General features: G+C 37.1%; 1 protein-coding gene across 30 annotated transcripts in view; it reads right to left on the reverse strand.

Moving 5' to 3' along the window:
* The window catches only part of nrxn1 (neurexin 1), a 258531-nt gene that overhangs the window by 9271 nt on the left and 228098 nt on the right, over window positions 1-21162 (reverse strand). For 22 of the 30 annotated variants that reach the window (XM_023327262.1, XM_023327252.1, XM_023327258.1 and 19 more), the window contains one exon: window positions 6508-6595. In XM_023327262.1, the coding sequence (XP_023183030.1) occupies window positions 6508-6595 (88 nt within the window). The remainder of the gene's footprint in view (window positions 1-6507; window positions 6596-21162) is intronic. The other 8 variants (XM_023327268.1, XM_023327259.1, XM_023327263.1 and 5 more) reach the window with 1 other exon arrangement.

Here is a 21162-nt window from a genome sequence, read left to right on the forward strand (position 1 = left end):
GAGCTCACTTGGCCTGAATGCCTCAAGTCTGGAATTTATCTCTTGATTAGATTCCTAAAGTGTCAGCTCACACGTTCCTGCAATCTATATTTGTGATCCATGTAGATAATCTGAAGCTAGATATTTCATAATTGTGTGACATAACAGCAATAAAATAATCCTTTCTTGCTGCCAGAACACAAGAGGATTAAAGTTTTTGTCACTGCACAGATTTGACAAGATGTGAAGGGACATTTGTTTTTACAGATTAAAAGACTGACATTGCTATTTTATCTTTAGAAATCATTCCACTTATTTGATATTTCCACATTACTTCTGAGCTTTTATCTTCTCATAATATTGCTGCAAATGACCTGTGGTTCTGCTTTTTCTTTCTTTTTTTCTGTGAAGCAAAGTCTTTCATGCCCTACTTAAGCTTATGCGCAGACACATTGTGTTAGCATCAATGTCACCACACCAGAAAGATGTGCAGTAGGAAAAAAAGAATAATTGAAAATATAAATATGGGTGGGGGATCAGTACAGAGAAAGACTGACAGTAAGTGTGAAATCCTGTTTTCTTCCAGAACACACTTCATTTAAAATAGAATGTAGAAATAAGAGAGGAATGGCCTAATCCTTAGTGAAATAGTGCAGGGAAAACAAACAAAATGGCAAAATTCCTTGGGAATGTCAAGATAAATTGGGAAAATACTGAAACCCCCCTCCCCTCCCCCCAGAAATATCAGTTTGCATGAGGATAAAGGTTGGGAGTTGTGACATTACTGAATAAGCATTCTTTTTTCTTTTGGGGGGGGGGGGGGGGGGGGGGGGGGGCTAAAATCACCCTTGCTAGTGGCAGTCAAGAGAATAGTCTATGTTTTTCAGCAAAGAACAAAATAATATATAGAGTTCCAGCTGTGTATGATTGAGTAACCTATTAAATGTGGGCAGTGACCTCTTAAACCACCACAGTGCTCTTAATGTTTCATTAATCTTACAGCTACTTTTAAAGCAATAATTTACCCTATTTCTTGTTCTCCTGGCTGGGTGCATTCCAGTCATTGCCACTGGGGTTAAGGAGAGTATTCATTTGCTGGTTGATTTATTGGTTTACTCTATGTATTGTTTCCACACCCATAAATTAAATCTATTAAAACAAATGTCAAACACATTAGTAGCTGCTAATGTCACAGCGGAATGCTCGAGGATAGAATATGATGAGAGAGCACAGAGAGAGTAGGAAACGAGAGATGATTAACCTTAACCCGCCTTTGGGCAATTCACAGTGAACGGCTGCTGCAGCTAAGAGTAAGGGGTTGAAATATTTTATTAAATTTTTTTGTGAAATGCAGAAAAGTGAAACTCAAATTGTAACTGAGGCAGCTTGGTGTGTTTGTCAGGGAGATTATTGCTTTTAAAGAAATCACAATCAATCTTTGAACTTAATTAATGATGGTGGAAGGCTAAAAAAATCCATCTGGCATGCTCAAGGTGGTTTCATTCAATTTTGTGCACTCTAAAGGGGAAATGAATTGTAAATTTGAAGAGGAAAACACTTTGGTTGAAAAACGGCCTTCTAGTTTCTTTTCAGTAAGATCTTTTAAAGTTCATTTTTGCATTTAGCACATCAAGATCTAAAGACAGAAAAAAGGAAAATCAATTACAAATTTTGAACATATTTGTAATGAATGTTTTTCATTCATTATCTAATGAATGAAAAACATCACATATCTCCCTCGAGAAGGTGTTAGCTGAACACTTTCTTCATCGAGAGTTACCTATGTCATTAGGTGTGTTTCTCCATATATCCTACAAGCAGTCTCATGAGACCCCCACACCTTTAAGTGCGAATGATAAATTAAATTCAGCTAACATACTGTTTAATCATTTTCTCCTAGAAGATAGATGCCCACTGTGGCATGACTGTACTTTAACCGTTGTTCAGGAAAAGAGATGCCTTCAGGGCGACAGGCGTTTGAACATAATGTGCAAGTCATCTCTACAAAATTTAAAAACTATCCAGAGACGACCTGATGTAAGGCAAACAGGCTCATTACCCTTCAGTTGGTCATTGAATGTTGCTTTGTCTGGTTTTGTGTAAACATTTCTTTTTGGTAATCACCTTGCTCGAGCTAAAACACTATTTAGTGTGGCTGATCTATTAGTAAATTATTCACACATCAGGCAGATTTAGATTAAAAATTATTTCAATTTCTTAAACAGAAGGCTATTTTGATAAATTTTGCTACAAAAAACATGACAGTTCTGTTAAGTTATATTTTTATAACAAGAAGTAGCTAGCTTCCTCACTAAGGACGTGCTATTTTTCTGTGATTTAGTTTTACTGCAGAGTTGGCCTAACTATGTATCCATTAATTAGAATCTTTAATATATCTGAGAAATTTTGTCACACCAGAATAGAGTAGCTGTTTCCATTCATGTTTAATCTTTCTGCAAAGAGGCAATTAAATATCAGCTCAAACAGACAATTAAAACAAATATACTTGGAGCAACAAACGTATTGTTTTATTGTTATATTAAATTGCTGTTTAGTTTAATGTTTTATAACATAATGTAAATTAGTAGTTTTCTAAAGCTTTGTACAAATTAGAACAAAAACAAAATCTATACGTCTGCAGAGAATTGATGGCGATGAGAAGAAATAACAAAACATAATGCGGAACAAAGACATTTGCAGAGTGTAACATGTAACCTTGGTTGTGGATCACATACAGCAGCTGCACCTCCTCGCCCCCTCCAACAGCGGCAGGCTTGATGCCAATGAAATGAGGCAGGTAGGTAAGAGACATCCGTTCCATCTGACCCCATGCAGCTCCCCAGCAACCCCTTCCATTAACTTTCACCATGAAAACTGAGGTTAGGGCTGGAAAATCAGCGCCAGCTGTGATCTTGCCAGACTGTTCGCTGGGCTATTTTCACACAACCAAGTCTGTATCTACATTTTCTCCAGCTGATTGGCCGGCACTTCATATTGGCCTTCAAATGAGCTATTCCTACTCGGAGGAAATTGCAGAAGTTGTTTAAGCTAAATGCCAGGATTTATTCAGCATTTATATGAGAACACCTTGGAGGTGAGGTCTTTATGCAGATTGTCTACTTATATTTCGGTTATTTTTCTAAGAATTTGAGGGGAAATCTTATTGAAGCAAAAACCTTCAGCACTGTCCTTTGCATTTTTTGCCCAACCAGCATCACAAAGATAGCAGTATAACATGTTATTGTAATCACAGTTGCAGTGATATTCAGCTGTCAGAAACGGGCTGCCGAGAACCTGAGCACTCCTGAATCCTCCTCCTCTTACAAATCAGATGTGTTACTGCATCATGGCCCTCTGTATTCCTCTGTGGATTCCAAAACCAGGGGGGAGGATTCAATTTGGTGCAGTGTGATCTAATCTGAGTCCTGCCAAGTGATAAGCTGTGCTCCTCCATGGTTTCCGGAAGTAAGGGTAATAAAGCATGGCAATAAGCAAGCTTACCCAATTCATGTCTTTGAGTGGCTGGAAGGGGCCGCTGGGGGACAGAAATCCTCTGAGATTGAGAGTGATCTACAGCTGACCTTGCCATGTACAGCTCACATAATAGTCTGTTTCAGAGCTCACCTCCTGGGTTCACTTATGCATTAACATTATCATACTATAGCCATACATGAGTGCAGAGGTTGGCACGGGCACAAAGTTATTGCAGTTCTGGCTGCTGCTTAGAGTTTGCAGCCAGAAAAAGCTCTCAGGGTATATAGCATGAAAAACCTTACATCCTTGGTATTATTAAAGTAAGCGGCTTAAAACAGTAATATGAGTAAGTTGTACTTTTATCAGCAACAATATCTTTAGATTTTGTAAGCAGCAAGTCTGACTGAGACGAGGTGAGTGCTTGGCAGAGCATGTGAACCTCTCTGGATGTAGATATTAATCAGGATACAGTGTTAGACAGCTGCCACCCTGGGAGCCCACAGCTCTGGTGTCAAATCCCCCTCAGCGATCACAAAAGGAAAAGAATGCACAGCATGGGGAGGATGCGTCCCAAAGCTTCACATTGTTTGCAACGGATGTTTTGGCAGATGCCCTTGTCAAAAAAATAAATAAAAAAATATGATAATGCATGCTGCTTGTGTGAACTTGTACTCTTCCAGGTATAATATTTGCCTAAGGTAACAAATGCACATTGGAATACTTATTGTGATGCTCTTTGTATGAATCAAAAATGAAAAATCAGAATTAGAGGAAAAGGAGTACAGTTAACATTGCAAGTGGAAAGCCAGAAGAATAAGAAGACATTCAGACTAGAAAGGAGATATCATTTGCTGTGGGACAGGCATTAATTTAGTGGAGGTTTTACAACCACATACTGATCAATAACACATTTAAATGGAGCAGGGAGCCTTCAGTTCGGACTTAATTGTTCTCAGTGCTTCTCATCACTTCTTAATGCATTTGAAAATCCCTGTTTTCATAGACAGATGCTAGGGTTAGACCTAATTGCCCTCCATGTGTGGCAAGAGAAAGAGATTAAAAGTTTTGCAAGCAATGTGGGGAAAAACAGATTTACAATCACAAATTGTCAGAGTGAAGCTGTATTTTTGAAACCCTTTGGGGAAGCAATAAGTGCCTTTTTTATTTTGAATTAATCTGGGCTCTTTAAACACAAATCTTTAGACCGACTAAGTGTGTTCATGTTATAAGAACAAAACAACTGACATGCACCTCAATCATTATATCCAAGGGGAGTTGCGTGCAGCCGCAGTGAACAACAGCATATGAGAAACAACAGGATAAACTTGCACTGCCCGCTGTAGAATTTAATTAACAACAGTGGGGACACTGTGCACATCTGTAAAAATCATGCAGTCCTCTCTTGGCTTATCCATTTTCTATGTAATATTTTGAAGTCACACAGGTTTCATTATTACAATTGTTTTTTCTCGTCTTCATGAGAACTCCCCTCTATGCATATTAACAAATGCCCTGAGCTGCTGTAAACAAATACTGTAGGTGGACAATTAAAACACAGTAACAACATCTGCTTGTAGGGACACCAAGCAGACAGAACATTATGTAGTTTTTGTCGCTTATGCAACACTTTTGTTTAGCAATGCTGATGGGTGAACTGAAGACTGACAAACATGAAAGCTGACGAACATAAGATAGCCCCAATCCCTATGTTTAAATTAATACACTTCTGAACACAAGGCAAATGACAAGCAGTCCTTCAATATCTTGCCATAAAGGAAGCATTTGTTTGCAGTATTACATGAACACTATGGATTTGAAAGATATTGTCACACAAGGTCCAGATTATTAAAACACCATGATATTTCTCATTCTTGACAAACAGTGGATCTCTGACAGCGTGTTGTTCAAACTTAACACTCTATCTTTATTTGAGAAGTTTTTGCGCTGCCACATTATGTTGACAGAATCGAATGATGAATAATTCTCGCCGGGTGGCTAGACAACACTCCATTACAAACACAATAAAGAAATTCCCATCACCTTTAAATTATTTCTGTGACGGCGATTTGAACACCAATTGGAAAACAGAAATGGTGACAAAGTGGCGCACAAGATATGAATGATTTGTAATGGCTAGAATTAAACCACTGACTATGGATGCTAAATAAAGATTTTCTGCAGAAATTTTAAAGGTTCTATTTGTCTGGAATCTCAACTGCATTTGTTCATCTATAGATCAAAGTCTAAAATATTCAGAGTGGTGAAATGAGATGATTTTTTTATTAAACAGAGGCAATTCTTTGAAACAGATTTAGATTCATAAAAACTTTGGTGTATTTATTGACTGACTTTCAGTAAATAAATGTCTCACCATCTTTGTTCAGCATGAATTCAGATTAGCTGGTCCTCGAGATAATCTGAGTTTCTAGTCCAGTGATGTCCTGATATGAATGTGAAGTGATATAAACCTCCAAAATAATACAAGGGCTTTGATGAGCATCCTCTGAAGCTGTGTCCACTGTGGGAAGCTAAAGTTGTCCGATCAACTTGTTTCATAAGTTTTTAAATATTAAGCAATTTAGCTATTTAGGTTACTATTTAACTCTAGTTTGCAGTTTATCCGTTTACCTTTCTATTTTCTTATCTAAGTTTTCAGTAAACACAAAAAGAGGTTTACTCATAAAGGGAAGTACAGTCAATTTAAACAATGCCAAATATACTGTAGTTGCTGTATTTAAACAATCCAAATATAACTTGTTCATTTAAAAACACCATAAATACTATAGACAAAATAAAATAAGTGATTCCTAAGTCACATTTCTGTACTCTGTAGTTTGAGATCAAGTTACAATAGGTACAGAAAAGTCAGCAGTGACCAGAAAAAAACATAACTGTAGGTCCCTCTCACAGACCTTAAATTTTACTCACAACTCCAATCTGCACAGTTTGACTGTATCTGTTGGTGTGTAATGACCTATACCTCTGGTGATGTATGACACACAAAGACACACTGACACACCCAAAGAGAAGTAGAATAAAAAAGAGATGACTAACCTAACCCACCTGAGCTCGGCTCACAGGGATCAATGTCTTCATCATCACTTGGACACTCCGCTGAAGCCACCATCAAGTCATCAGTTGTCTGAAGAGAGAGAGAGGTACATAGGCACAGAGGTGAGGGCATGAAATTCTTTAGCCGTATGAACAAGGTGAGATGATTCCCACTCGAAATGACCAAAAGTCGCATTTCTAGAGGCTTAGGTTAAGGAGAGTGTGGGCAGATGGCATGTGAATCCAGACAGCTACACTATTTGGCTGCTGGATTTATCTGTCAACACGACCACACGCTTCCTTGGCACAGCAGCAGCTGCTGCGCCGTTTTCCAGGCTACAGCTCAGTTCTTTACAGAAATGGGATCAGATTATTGAGGAACAGTGAAGGCTCAGGTTCACAACATAATTGTCAACCCACATGCTCAATTTGTGTTTCAAGCCTGTGTGGCTTTGCAGAAATTTACAATGTCAAGGGATTGGAAGGAGCCGTCAAATGTGCCTTTGGCATTTAGAGGACAATTGGGCACTGAATGTAAAATAACATCCCTAAAAAGACAGAAAACAAAAGACAGAGAAATAGAAATCTAAATCAATATTACCTTCTATCTTTTACAAAATAAGCATACAAAAAATAAATCTATGTTCTCCTAATGCACATGCTCTTTTATTAAATCCATTTCAGACTATACACATACCAAAGATGATAGAATGTGCCGTCTTAGAGAATGGGAAAGGGCAAACAACGGACCAGAAAAAAGCACACTGTAAAACATTATACTGCAATGTTTTTTATAGTCTTGCCTCAGGCCATTTGATCAGCTCTGCGTTAAAGGTCATTTCATTTAAGCATGGCAGCCTCCTCAAGGCCAGGTTAGACTTTTGGATATGAAGTGCTGCTAAGTAGGATGAGCTGTAGCAATAAAGCTGTGCCCATTGTTTGTAATTTTGTGGTGAATAAAAAGAAGAAGAAAAAAAAAGCTGGTAAAGAGGGCATCAGGCCTCTAAATAAAGATGGACGCTAGCTTTTATTGCATTTGTGCTGTTATGTCACTAATGTTTAAATGTGCATCAAAACATCTGCTAGTTGGATTAGCATTGACTCATCTTAAGATAATGAAAGGTGATGTCATTTTGCCGAACATCCATTTGGCTACTCTTAATCTGATTTTGCTGTGACGGTAACATCATTCTGACTTTCTGAGCATGGGCCAACATCATCTTTACATAATAGTCCTGGAAATGATAGATCAAGCCCATTAAGGGTGCTGCGGCAGAGGGCCGTTTCAGTTGCATCTGCAAAGCGTGAGGCCTGGGGAAGCCGTCCAAATGTAAATTTAATTTGCTGTGCACGAGGCTGATATACAGCATCGGCCATCCAGATGGCGAAACCACCGGATCCCGGAGTGCCACATCCATCACTTCTGCCTCGTGATTTGTTTTTCCTGGCAGGAGATCTCGACACACTACACTCTCTGGCAGAGGTACGGGAATCAAGGAATCAATACTGCCTCCCTAGTTGTCCCACCTAACCACTCTCTTTCTCCCTCTCACAGACCTTAAACTCCATCCTTCAGATTTATTGTAGAGGTGTAGAAGAGGAAACAGTGTGATGTGGGTGTATTATATATGGGATAACTCCCCAAAGGATAACCTAAGAGGAGGTGTTTATACTTATGTTTTAATTCCCTCTTACAGGTCAGAAAGAGGCCTAATACTCCATTTTCTAGCTATAAATCTAAAACATGGATATTTCTCTTTTACAAGGAAAAAGTAATGCATGACAGAAAGAAAACAGTATTTATAGTGAATAGGCTGAAAAGAGAAAAATATTAAGAGTATCTAGACACAAAAACATTAAAGAAGCAAATTAAAATAAATATGTCTGGAAAACTAAACAAAGATAATGTAACTTGAAGCATTTGTTTTTTGTATGATAAGTCCTTCAGTTGATTGTAGAGGAATTTATTTATTCACAGCAGTTTCAATGTACTGCCATCACATTTTATAACCAGGTTGACAGCCAGACTTTGTCTGGGCCGTTGCAACAACGAGGGTTTTATTTCCCCCCTTTCTTTTCTAGACATTATGTTGCACACTGGCCGCTGTGTTTGGGGATCATTATCTAACTCACAACCCAATGCTTGACAGTTGGTAAGAAATGTTTGTGCTGATATATAATGTTTGGATTTCACCAAACATGGTGAGATCATTGTTCTACATGTCCTGTTTCTCATGCATGCTTTTAATGCATTTTTACAAAAGTCAGGCTGCTATATTCTTATTCAAGTGAAGTAATGTTCTTCCGGTAACCTTTCCACAGACTTTTGTTCAGTCTCTTTCTAATTGTCTGTTCTTGAACTTTGCCATTTAACATGGTTACGACTGTTTTAGATGGAGCTTCATGCATTATTTTCTTTTTGCAACATTTCTGGATTTTTTAACTGTCTTTTTATTTTGTTGTTTTTCTTTTGTGAGATTTGTTTCTCATTGTAAAACTGTGGCCTTCAATTTTTTGGAAAATCGCCTGCCCAGATTGAATGCTAGTAACAGTGACTTTTATAAGATTCTTTTTGATGTATTTTTTTACTAGCATTGTATTAACACCTTCACTATCTGGATCAACAAACTTCTAAGACTTTTCCTTTGATAGAGATAGTCACAATAATGAGATCCTCTAATTAGCAGCACCTACATGAACATTTTCTTCTTAAACCTAAAAGAGAGGAGCAAAGGTCAACTCAGTTTTTTTCTATACCTTTATGGACAAAACATGGAAACTTTTTTCCTGATGATAGACCCTTAAATAATGTCATGTTCCCAGTTAAAAAATTGGGAAGACTTGCTATATTTGATATAAGTTAAATTCAATTTGTGTGTTGTAGATGTGTGTCTCTGAACAAACATAATAAATTCGTGTTACTAGCCCGTCTACCAACCTGGAAAACTGTGTAGGTCAACATTTTATGTGGCCATGACCTGGTTGAAATCCAATAACATGACCAATTCATGGCGTCCTCCACTGCCTGGATTCTTTTTCACCCGTGACAATTCAATGTGGTCCATGTGTGAGGCTTACCATGCAATTTAGCCACCATAATGAAAACTGACAGATAAGTTGGGTTGAGACACAAAAAAATAGTTATTTATAGTTGTTTATTGTCAAAGAAAATAAACAACTATACATATTCTTATAATCATTCTGATGTACCGTCAGTTTTGATAAAAACAACCCAATAAATGCAGCTACTTAAAGGCCAAATGTCATATTTATGGCAGAGAAATAGTTAAAATTTTGAAAGTGTAAAACATAAGTAAGTTACTTTCAATTGTTTATCACTGTAAATAAGTAATTATAAAACACTTTTCTTTAAAAAAAAGCCTTTAGAGGCACACCCTCAAACCTGGATGTGCATATTTGAATGATGAATAACACTGCAGTTCAAAACCAGATAAAAAAATTACAATTTATGTTTGAATGCTGCAAGAATTTGAGTGTTTTGAAGTAGTTTTTTTTTCTTTTTTTTTTGCACAAAGGGTCAATCTTCAGCAAAGCTTTAAATTCTTTGGTAGGGTGCCGGTCTTTTAGGTATTCAAGCTACTTCCCCCATGCAGCATTCATCTTGACGTTCTCCCAGTTGCTAGATAAAGCACTATATATCCCTACTTGAAGAACACAAGTTGGAGCTACGCACTTCCTATTACTACATTGACTGAGCAGTGTGTTGTGCACTGAAGCAAGTGTTTATTCTAAATGCAACATCATCACTCTTCAGCAAATCTTAGTTGCATTCCAAGCTGCTTTGTGCTCATGTTTTATTAATATTTCTGCTTGTAGCATAAGTGAATCAGTATAACTCTGGTGAGTTACAACCAGTATAACTCTGGTGAGTTACAAAGGGAAAGTTGGACAATCTTTATTATCTGTCCATAAAGGTTATCCATCTCAATTCTTCTTCAGTGTTGACCATTTTCAGAAATACTGGGTAAAAGAGTCCAGTTGATTGATTTCATAGCATCATTCCCACAAGAAATATGCCACAACAGATATGTTTATGAACAAGATATACCCGTGGTTCATTTTATGAAGGCACTTCGAAAATGCTAAAAGCAAGACTCAAGGTTTGCAAAGCATCATTAATCTAGCTGTAAAGTGCTGAAGCCATGGTGAACCTACAGCACAGCTCATTTATCTAGCTCTGCAGAGCAGCAGAGACCTCACTCCTCTGAGGGAATCTGGGGAGACAGTCAGAGAAGTGGAAGAAAAAGCAATGCCTTCCTGCTTTCTTCACAGAAAGTAAACCATAATGTTGTGTGTATACTGTAATTTCAGTTTAATAAAGTCAATTTGATTAAATGTTGCAGACGGGTAAAGGCATCGACTGGCCTTGGCTCATGCAGTGATTGAACCATCAAAGATGCCGACCAGGAATTTCCTACCTGACTCAGCCAAAGGTTCCCCAGTGCTTTCTGTAGTACTGTCATGCTGGTTTTCGATCTGTGAGAATTGATAATGGTCCTCCATAATGAGATGTCCAGGCTTAGCTGTGCTCTGCATGTGCTCGCTAAGGCTTAGTCAGCAGTCACCAGTTTATCTACAACTTTATAAACACTGATCTGTTCCCTGGTAACATTCAACGGCCTTGCAGTGTCCAGCACAACTCCTTAATAGCTCCTATATGCAGTGGGTGACTTTAATATAATGCACTACAGTTGTACATGACTGCCCTGGATGCATGTTTTACTCTCTTAATGCTGGCCTGCGGAGGGATAGAGAAAGAAAGGCTGCTCTTCAGGGAGGAAGCTGTGTGCTGCTGCCCCGGTGCTCGAGAGCAAGAGACACCTTCTCTGTGATAACCTGTCGGTGTGTCTCCATGGAGAGTCGTGGGTTTTCGCATTGTTTTCTCTCCGGTCTAATTTGATGAATGCTCCCTGGCACACAACATGTCTCTTTGGAGACGAGCTGAAAGTCAGGAGGACACTGAAGGCATCTGAAAGGTTTATCTGAAGCATGCCTCTGCTGTCCCGGTAATGTATTCCACTGAGGATGCTTGCTGTTTTCTTTTGCCTTTCGGGTTTTTTTTCCCCCTAGTGGGCCTTCTTTTTTTGTTCCAAAGCAAGCCAATGGTTTTAAGGCTCTCTTTCTGGTGCACACTACTGGTCAGTGACAATATTGCAGTTTGTTTCACAAAAAATCAGCAATCTTTAGCTTATTTAGTGTAGATTTTAATCTATATTTTTTTCCAAAAAAGTAGCTTATGTACCTGCAGGTTAGATGATTAATAGTGTAGTAGTGGCTTTACCTTCTAAAAAAATAATCAAATAAAAAATGACCAATAATAATTTTGACAATTTCTTTTGAAACTTGTCCTAATTCTATTGTCAACTATAATTAAGACTGTTATTGGAATCGAGTTTGAATTGGTTTGATTTTTAAAAGTGCATCTTGTGATCACTGTAATTATCCCCCAGTTGACTTTAATGCTTACAATTACTAAGCATTTGGAAAAAAAAAAAGAATTAAATGTTAAATCTCCACTATGAATGTTTGCTCTATTTAGGCAAAGAAAAATAATAAAATACTTTACTTACACAATGTCCTTGGGGAAGAGACAAAATAGTACATATATATATATATATATATATATATATATATATATATATATATATATATATATATATATATATATATATATATATACAGTACAGACCAAAAGTTTGGACACACCTTTTAATTCAATGAGTTTCCTTTATTTTCATGACTATTGACATTGTAGATTCACACTGAAGGCATCAAAACTATGAATAACACATGTGGAAATATGCACTAAATAAAAAAGTGTAAAACAACTGAAAATACCCCTTATATTCTAGTTTCTTCAAAGTAGCAACCTTTTTCTGTGATTACTGCTTTGCACACACTCTGCATTTTCTTGATGAGCTTCAAGAGGTAGTCACCTGAAATGGTTTTCCCTTCATAGGTGTGTCCTGTCAGGCTAATAAGTGGGATTTCTTTCCTTATAAATAGTCATGAAAATAAAGAAAACCCATTGAATTAGAAAGGTGTGTCCAAACTTTTGGTCTGTACTATATATATATATATATATATATATATATATATATATATATATATATATATATATATATATATATATATATATATATATATATATATATATATATATATATTTGTTTTATTCATGTGCTCTTTTAAAAGTATATATTTGTACAGCTGTAAAGTTCTCAGCCTTGACTTGTCTGCAAAGCTGAGGAATCAACATTCTCTACGTGTTGCTGCTGCCCAGACTGTGTGCCATTATTTGTCATGTTGGCACCTATTTACACTGAGAGCAGCCTGCGAGTGTCCGTATCTGACCAGAGCTGCAGTGGACTAATTGGGAGGAGTTATCTGTTCTAAGTTTCAGCCTCGCAGTAACACATTATTAAAGAGCAGTATAGAGGAAGGAGTAGGTGGTAAATGAGGGTTTGTGGTTCGACATGGAAAGAAGCTAGAATCTATGTTTAGATCTCAGCATATATAAAGGCTCTGCATTCAAACCTTCATTCAAGAAAATGAAATGGTGTCTAGTTTATGATCCTTACACATGCTCTTTATTTACCCATGGCAGATTTCACACACCACCAGCAGCTCTTATCAAAATGCCTGATGACAACCAAGTATCTAACTTAGCACCCTGGAACTAGGTCGATGTTGATAAATAATTTAGTCCCAGATGCTCAATAGATTCCAACAGAATAATGAAGGCATGTGGGCCTCTCAGGCTGTGAATTCAGCTCAGTGTATTGCCTGGCCTTCGCCCACACACTTCCTACTGCTGGCCTGACAGGCTGTCAGCATAATACTCTTGCACAGAAACAGACAAGGGTAAAAGACAATCAAATGTCATTGTCTATATCACAGCGAGTTGTGCTACAAACACCGTATAATGGGGTACTTATGTTCAAAACATCCATATTCTCCTGGCGCTCTTTTTAAGTTGGAGAGAAAATAGAAAAGAAAACTCTGATGGAGGGTTTCATGGTGACACAACAGATTGTCAAAATTATTCACAATCGAGTGCTGAAGTGAAGGAAATAACCATCTGGGGAAAAACAGAGGCTGTTCTTTGAAGGAGATGAAGAAGAAAATATTAAATTTTAACATTGACCTACAAATTTTATAGATGAATCCCAATTTAAAGCACAAACATAAAGAGAAGATGGGGAGTTTGCAATTAAATTGATTTATTGCTATTCCAATGCCGATGATATGAAAATGCTGATCAAAATCTATATTTTCTGGCCTTATTGCAATGAACATCCGTTGTTTATATTAAGAACAGATCTGCTCTTAATATAAACAACGGATGATCTCTTTCTGATTGACCCATCACTATTACTTTATTTACTTTAACACCAAGACAAAAATTAACTATAATACAAATAAGCAGGTGTGCATTCTAAGAACTCATTTTATATTTTCTCAGATCAATTACTGAATTGAATCTGATTTCTGCAAATGGCCTCCAGACCCAGTTTAGTGTCCCAAGCTGTCACAAAAAATCACATCACCACATAAAAATCCTTAATATTCACAGACCAAGAACTTGTTAAGGAAACAAAAATATGCTTTACTGTGTTTAAGAAACTTTTCATTATAATTATTACAGATAATGCGTTACAGATTAATTTTTCTGAGTTCAACATGAGCCAAACACAGGCAATATTTTAATTGTAGTTTGAACTCAAAGCCCAAATGAATTACCTTTAAAATTTTTTGACATTTCTCAGAAGCAATTTGTGTTCAGTAATTAGTATGTGATTTTATCTGCTTTGTTATGCCGTAAGAAAAACTGTCCATGGTTACCAGCTGTTCACACTTTCACAGTTATCAGATGCAGTTTCTCTAGGGAGAAAAGGTTTTGCTTTATGTAAAAACACACCAGCTGTTGTTTGACTTTTAGACTCATGAGTATGACTTTAATTATATATATATAAGACAGTGGTCTGAGGTTCTCCATCTTCTCCGCTGTTCCCCACATGTTTCTGTCGCACCACACATCTTCCTTAGGGCTCAAGGCCCCAGACAGTCTAACAAGATGCTGCGAGGCAGCTTCACACACCTTGTAAAGTCACAGGATGCCAGTGTAGAAGTAAACTGCTTTTAGGAAACCCACAAAAAGTCCTCTTGGAATCAAAATGAGCAGTAAGCAAGGAAGACGAAAAATGGTTCCGGTCTTATTGGCGAATCTCTTTTAAGACAGTTAAGTATATGGGCATAAAGAACACTTGAGATATTTGTTACAGTTTAAACGCAGCTGACAATGTCCTGACAGTGTGTTAAAAATATTTTAATATATAGTAAGGGAGTTCTCCCTTTGAAAACAATAAAAGTGAGGAAAAAGCATAAAGGATCAACTCATTCCTTAGACTTCTGGGTACTTGCTTCATTTGTCAATTATAAAATTGAATACATTAACTTATTGTGTATGTCACTACAGTCCTTTGCACTGAATCAGTATGTCATTAAAATAAGTGTCAGAATTTCATCCAACCAAATGCAGAGGGTAGATTTCAGAAATTAGTTTATTGTAATGTTTATTTATTTTGTGTTATTTTCATTCATTTATAGTTTAATGAATTTTGACCTTCCTTCCTTTCTTTCTTCCTGTTAACATGAACATAGGTTTTGAATGAAAATGAGTAGTTTGTAGAAAAACATTTATATAGTCTACCCCTTTTCTAAAACATCAATTCACTATACCATAAACAACTAACGGTTTCTGCAAAAATATATTTTTTAAATCTATTGCTGCTAACAGAGCCCTGAACATTAGGAAAATGGATCACACCACAGCATGCCACAAATTCCTACACTGACATACATTACTGACATTGCTTGTGAAAAGTCACAATTTGAAATTTTGTTGTCTGCAAAACACTGAATGGTATAAATGAATCCGGGAGTTTCCATCTTGTATGAGGCATCTAGATCTCTAAGGTCATAAGAGGTAGGTTCACTCCAAGCTAAACAAAGAGAGGAAACATCATGTGCAGAAGCATTTAGCTTCTTTAAATTAAGATGGAATATTTTTTGTCGAAGATTACATTATGTCTTTCAAGTGTTAGCTACATATTTGTTTTAGATTTCATGCTAATATTTCCTTAATTTCATATCGAATTTAAATTTCAAGAATATTCTTGTAGTTTCCTCTCTTTAATGGAGCATCGTCTGTCTTTGTTCATCTATTTTGAGTTACTTTGTGTATGATTTGCACTATGCAGACACTAGCATTGCCTGGCCTTGCTTCATAGACTCAGAAAAAAAAGTGTAGATTTAAGGCTGCATTAAAAAAAAGAAACATAAGATGTTAAGGTGCAAAGCAACAAAGGAGGGAGTGGACACAAACTACACACATAACCAATTCAAAATATATGACTACCCACTTTTAATATATTTCCTAGCTTGAACTGGAGAACAGTGCTTTTGGTGAGCACTGCAGCTTTTTATGTGGCAGCTTCAAGGAACTGCTTTGTAGCCGTTACTTAAGTCTCCCTCAGGACTCACTTCAGCTTCTTTTTCAGGAACAATCATCTGCATGGTCTTAATGAAAAATTCTAGACACGATATGTCTCAGCGCACAAAAGTAACCGGCGTGTATAGTTGTCTGCCTGTGTAGGAGGAAACACCAAGTCCGTTTCTCAGTCACTGTCTGCGTCATTCTGTCACCACGTCCATCACTGACTCACAGCAAACTATGTGACTGGAGCCTGATTTAGACAACTCAAGGCATCCTGTGTGCCATATGACAAACAGCTGATATTTTGATTCTCAATTAGGCCTTGTGGCTATTATTTATTGCCGTGGATGTAGATATCATTTTCATACAATATGGACATGTGCTTGCAGTCACCTCACAGTAAGAGTGCGTGCTGAGCAGCTGCCATCGAGTGTACAGCTTCTAGCAGCTTATACAAGAGAAGGCTGGTTGCCTTCTGTTAGCTTGACGCTTTAAACGATAAAATCTGACTATGATGTTCATAAAACACTATCTGCTTCCATCTCCCTCCTACGCTTCCCCCTGAGTTCTCTTGTTTCTTCTCTTTCTTCCTTGTGCTGCTCCACAGAAAGTGTATTGCATGGTCAACTCTGTCCCTCCTCCTTATCGTTGCTTTCACACATCTTGGATAAATGAAATCTGCCGCCATTGGAGCATTTTCCCCCTTTGGATTCCCTGATATTTTTGTTATCTGAAATCGAATCTGGAGCTCTGTGCATGTCTGTGGCTCTCTTTGCTTGTAATGTGGCCTGAGAGCACAGAACTACCCAGGAGGAATATAATTTGCTAAGGATAATTGAGTGAATGAAAGAGGCATAACAATTACCAGAAAACGCATTGTAATCACGGTAATTTTTAATCAAAATTCTACTACACAAACGCTTGTGAATTTCAGTCAAAAATCACTGCTCAGTTACTCATTTTCTTGTTTAATTTGTCAAAAATCTAAAAATAGATGACAATTATGAGCATGATGCCATGTCTTTTGAGGAAAAAGAGAAGCAGAAGAAGAGATATCCAGCTTGGCCACAAATCACTGTCTTCCAGACTTTACTTGCGCCTTGACATGCAGTCCCAGTCCCTCATCTGGTGACAGGAACAAATTTGTCATCCTAATATAGATGCTATCATTGCTGAGATGAATGTACTCAGGCCTAATTCCCATGCGTAGCGCTTGCTAAAACATGACATGAGGGAAGAGCAAGAGCAGCTTTGCCCTACAACCGCAGGCCCGGTTGCTTGCAGCCTGCAAGAGGGTCTCTGTAATCAGATTTCTGTCCTTCAGGTCAAGATTTGTCACTCACCAAGGGCTGGGAGTGTATGTGATAAACTAATGACTGATGAACTGATTCAAGACAAAGGCAGACAAAGAAAATTCAAAAAGAAAAAACAGACAAAGGAAAGCACAATCCTGGCAAATGTGTTCACTTTGAATGAAAGAAGATTTTTGTGCTACAAACAATCCCTTTGGTACTTTTGTAATGCATGAACTCATGACTTCAAGTCAAAATGTATTTATATTTCTGGTTCAATATGACATGACACAGATTGGGATAACCTTCAATAATGTATGGCAGTAATAATCTAGGGCATTTTATGGACAAGAAGCTGCACTGCCAGTTGCTGAGGATGCAGGGAACTGACTATGGAAACAATGAATGCCATGTGTTTGGAGATGGAGTTCTGGGAAGCATAACCCAGATTTCCTGGACTCAACAAAGAGCTGACCTCCGTGAATCCATTTTGCTGGTAGTTCCTTCTATGCACTGATAAAGCAATAGGTCTGTTGCAGATCCCGTATCCTGATGCTGTAGCACAACTGACCTAAAACCTGAACCTGAATTGATGTGGTGGTGGGTAATACCTCCACCCATCAGGTGAAATGCAGTAGGTTACCATGGAAACCCACGCTGCAGGTATGTGGAAGGACATATCTGACCAAGGATTTGCAGATGTCTTAGTTAGTAGGTCACCCCCTGTTGCTTGGACATCAAGAAATGTGATAGCTACTACTCCTTTAATAGACACCTACCATCTAAAGAAGTCATTTATTGAGTGAAATGCTGTAAACAAGAGAAAGGCCATTTTGTTTAATTTTACATTTTGAATATATATGCAATTTATTGTTTTTCTTGTTTATATTTAATTTGTCACAGAGAATTATATAAACAGAAACAGTTGTATAGCTGTTTAGGTGAGAGTTAGACATGAAAGATAAACTCTCAAATTCATCTCAGATTTTTAAAAAAGTATGCTTTTCTTTTCTTAAACTGTGCACATCCTCTAAAATGCAAAAATCTTCAATAATAAGCAGAATTTTCACTTAACATGTCCAACACAATACCTAATTCATAGCATCCTGTATGCCAAACTAACATCCTTTATACTGTTATTACCTTGTATTATTCTAGCGTTCTGCCATAAATTTTGCTTTTTATGATATCTGCTATTGAGAGAGCTGGTCTTTGGACACAGAGTATCATCCTAATCAAAGACCCGCAGCTGTAACAGGGCCAACGCTAGCCATTTGAATGACCTAAGCACAAATGTTTTCTGGTGACATGCTTTTGTAGGATATCCATTCTGCAGTTACTACTTATAGTTTTGAGAAATGCACTCACTGTTGAGCAAATATTATTAGTGATATGAGAAATGCACCAAGGCAAGTGCCAAAAACTACAAAACAAAAAATCCCCAAGGTCTGCAGAACTTCTTCACATGAAGTTATATATTATTTTAGACTAACAGACTTTAACACTGCTGCTCAAAGTAACAGCAGGGGACAACATAGGGTTGACTGGGGAGAGTGCCACAGAGAAAAGAAATCTTTTCCTCAAGCAAAAATGTTAGTTTTAAATTACTTTTAAATTCTTAACATGCTTTACACATTTTTATTTCTTATATCCCTATGATTACTATACTCATAATTATTTTTCACAAGGCAGATTTTTTGGTGCCCCATGCGTAGTGCGTGATCTGTGTAGGTGGACATTGGTAATAAACATATTGAGAGAGCTGATATGAACAGTGTTTGTGTTATGTGTTATTTGCAACTAAATAAATACATGCTAACGGATATTCTCTAGAAATTAAAATTCCGCAATTAAATTTTTTTTCTCAAAAAATACAGGAGGTTTACTTTTTTTTCCCCAACATTTCTATCTTGCCCATGCTGGACTATATTTTACTCATACCTTGGTGGAAGCATAGGGAACATGGAATGAATAAGTCAGTGTGTGGCTTATTAGCACCTAAAAATTATTCAAAAATGGAGAGAGACCTGCCTGCACAACTCAATGAGCTCTTGGCACAGAGTTTCTGTTCATGAATCTAATGTTTAAACTGGCAGATCGTTGAATCTTGCAGGAGTTGGATCTCATGTTTAATAGTTGAACTGTGCTCTGTTTTCATAAATCTTAGCTGAAAATTCCTGAGAGATTACAAGGTGATTCATAAAAATGCTATAAGGCTAGCAGTGTTCTTCTTTTTTTTTGTCATGTGTACGAAAGAAACTGGAAAATTATAAATGCAGTTTTCTCACTGACTACTGTGCATAAAACTAAGTATGTATGCCTTCAATGCTGCTAAGCTGTATTAAAAGCAATGTTTCATGGAGTATACATGGCAAGCACAATGTTGAAGGACAGTTTCCATAATGGCCCCCGGTGAGCCTAACATGATGAATATGGGCTGTCGCTGCAAGTGAACGCCACAGACCTGGGTCCACTGCAGGGCAAAAGGGTTACCTCCTTTCTACCATCTGTCAGCTATAGGTGGGCACAACGCCATCATTTGGTCTGAAGCATCACCACCTCAGAACCATAAAAAGTGCTGCAAATAATTTCAGGGGCAACATGATAGTTCTGAACAGTCTAAGATGTAAATCGCAATACATGCTGTCCTTCATAAACTGAATGAAATGAAATATCATCAACCCTTAAAAGCAGCAATGCGCATGTCAGTGATGTATGTGTTTATTACTTCTGCTTTTAATTCTTTTGTCTAAAGTATACAGTCTTCTAGAGGTACGATGGTCAATCCTGTACAACTGCATTGCAGGGGAAATTTTATCCTGAGGATGTGTTCTTTTTCTGAATAATTGAAAACCCCATATGCTTCCAGGGCCCTTACACTCACACTAAAAACTGCAGTATGATTCCAAGTGTGTGAGGCTGATAATTTGGACTTTTTAAAAAATAAAGTAGTACTCATCTAATGTGACTGAAATTCTGCTGAATATTCACTTTCTCATTAATGTAGAAGTTGGTTGCTGTTATTTTTTAACTAAGAATCTTGCAACACAGATGTCTGACTTTTAGTTAATGAGCCCAAACACTTTCTGGCAATTTCTCGGTAAAATTGGTAGACATTCATTTAACATTAAGCATTGATCCTGTTCACTTCCTAATAGAAATATGAGACTGTAATCTGGCATTATTCTCTGCAAAGTGTTGCAATATTTCAGAAAACTAGGATTTGAACAAATTAAAACTTTTCATGAACAAAATGCTGAAAATTTACAAAGTGAAGACATTTTTGTGAATTAGTAACAAATGTAAACATTCAGTATAATAGGTAAAAAAAAAAGAAAAAAGTATTCACATACTTTAAAATTGAGCTCAAGCACATTTGATTAGTACTGTACTGTAGTATCATTCCTGAGACGCTTTTGCAAATTAATTGGAATCCAGCTAGACTAAATTCATTATATTGAACGTGATTTGGGAAGGAACACACTTGTCAAATAATTACCCCTGACAAATCTCTAATCTCAAAGCACAAAAATGTATACCAAGTGAAGATGTATTGATGCTTTCCGTTGGCTCTAGATCTATTATCACTAGTGATAGGCTACTACGCCTGAAGCAACTTTTTCTCATGTTTATTTTGAAAGGAAAGGCCCTTTTTCAAAGACATCTTATTATTGTACATGATATTTTTTTCAATAAACAGGTTGTCAAATACCACACCAAGGTGGTATTTGACATAACAAAATGCCCCAGTGAAATTATTGCTAAAGTTATTATCATGTCACCAGCATGATGAGAACAATTAATTGTCTGTTTTAGTTGTTCTGATTTTTTGATCCTGCATTAAAA

This window comes from Xiphophorus maculatus, chromosome 22, assembly GCF_002775205.1.
Source record: "Xiphophorus maculatus strain JP 163 A chromosome 22, X_maculatus-5.0-male, whole genome shotgun sequence".
In the NCBI taxonomy this organism is placed as follows: Eukaryota; Metazoa; Chordata; class Actinopteri; order Cyprinodontiformes; family Poeciliidae; genus Xiphophorus; species Xiphophorus maculatus.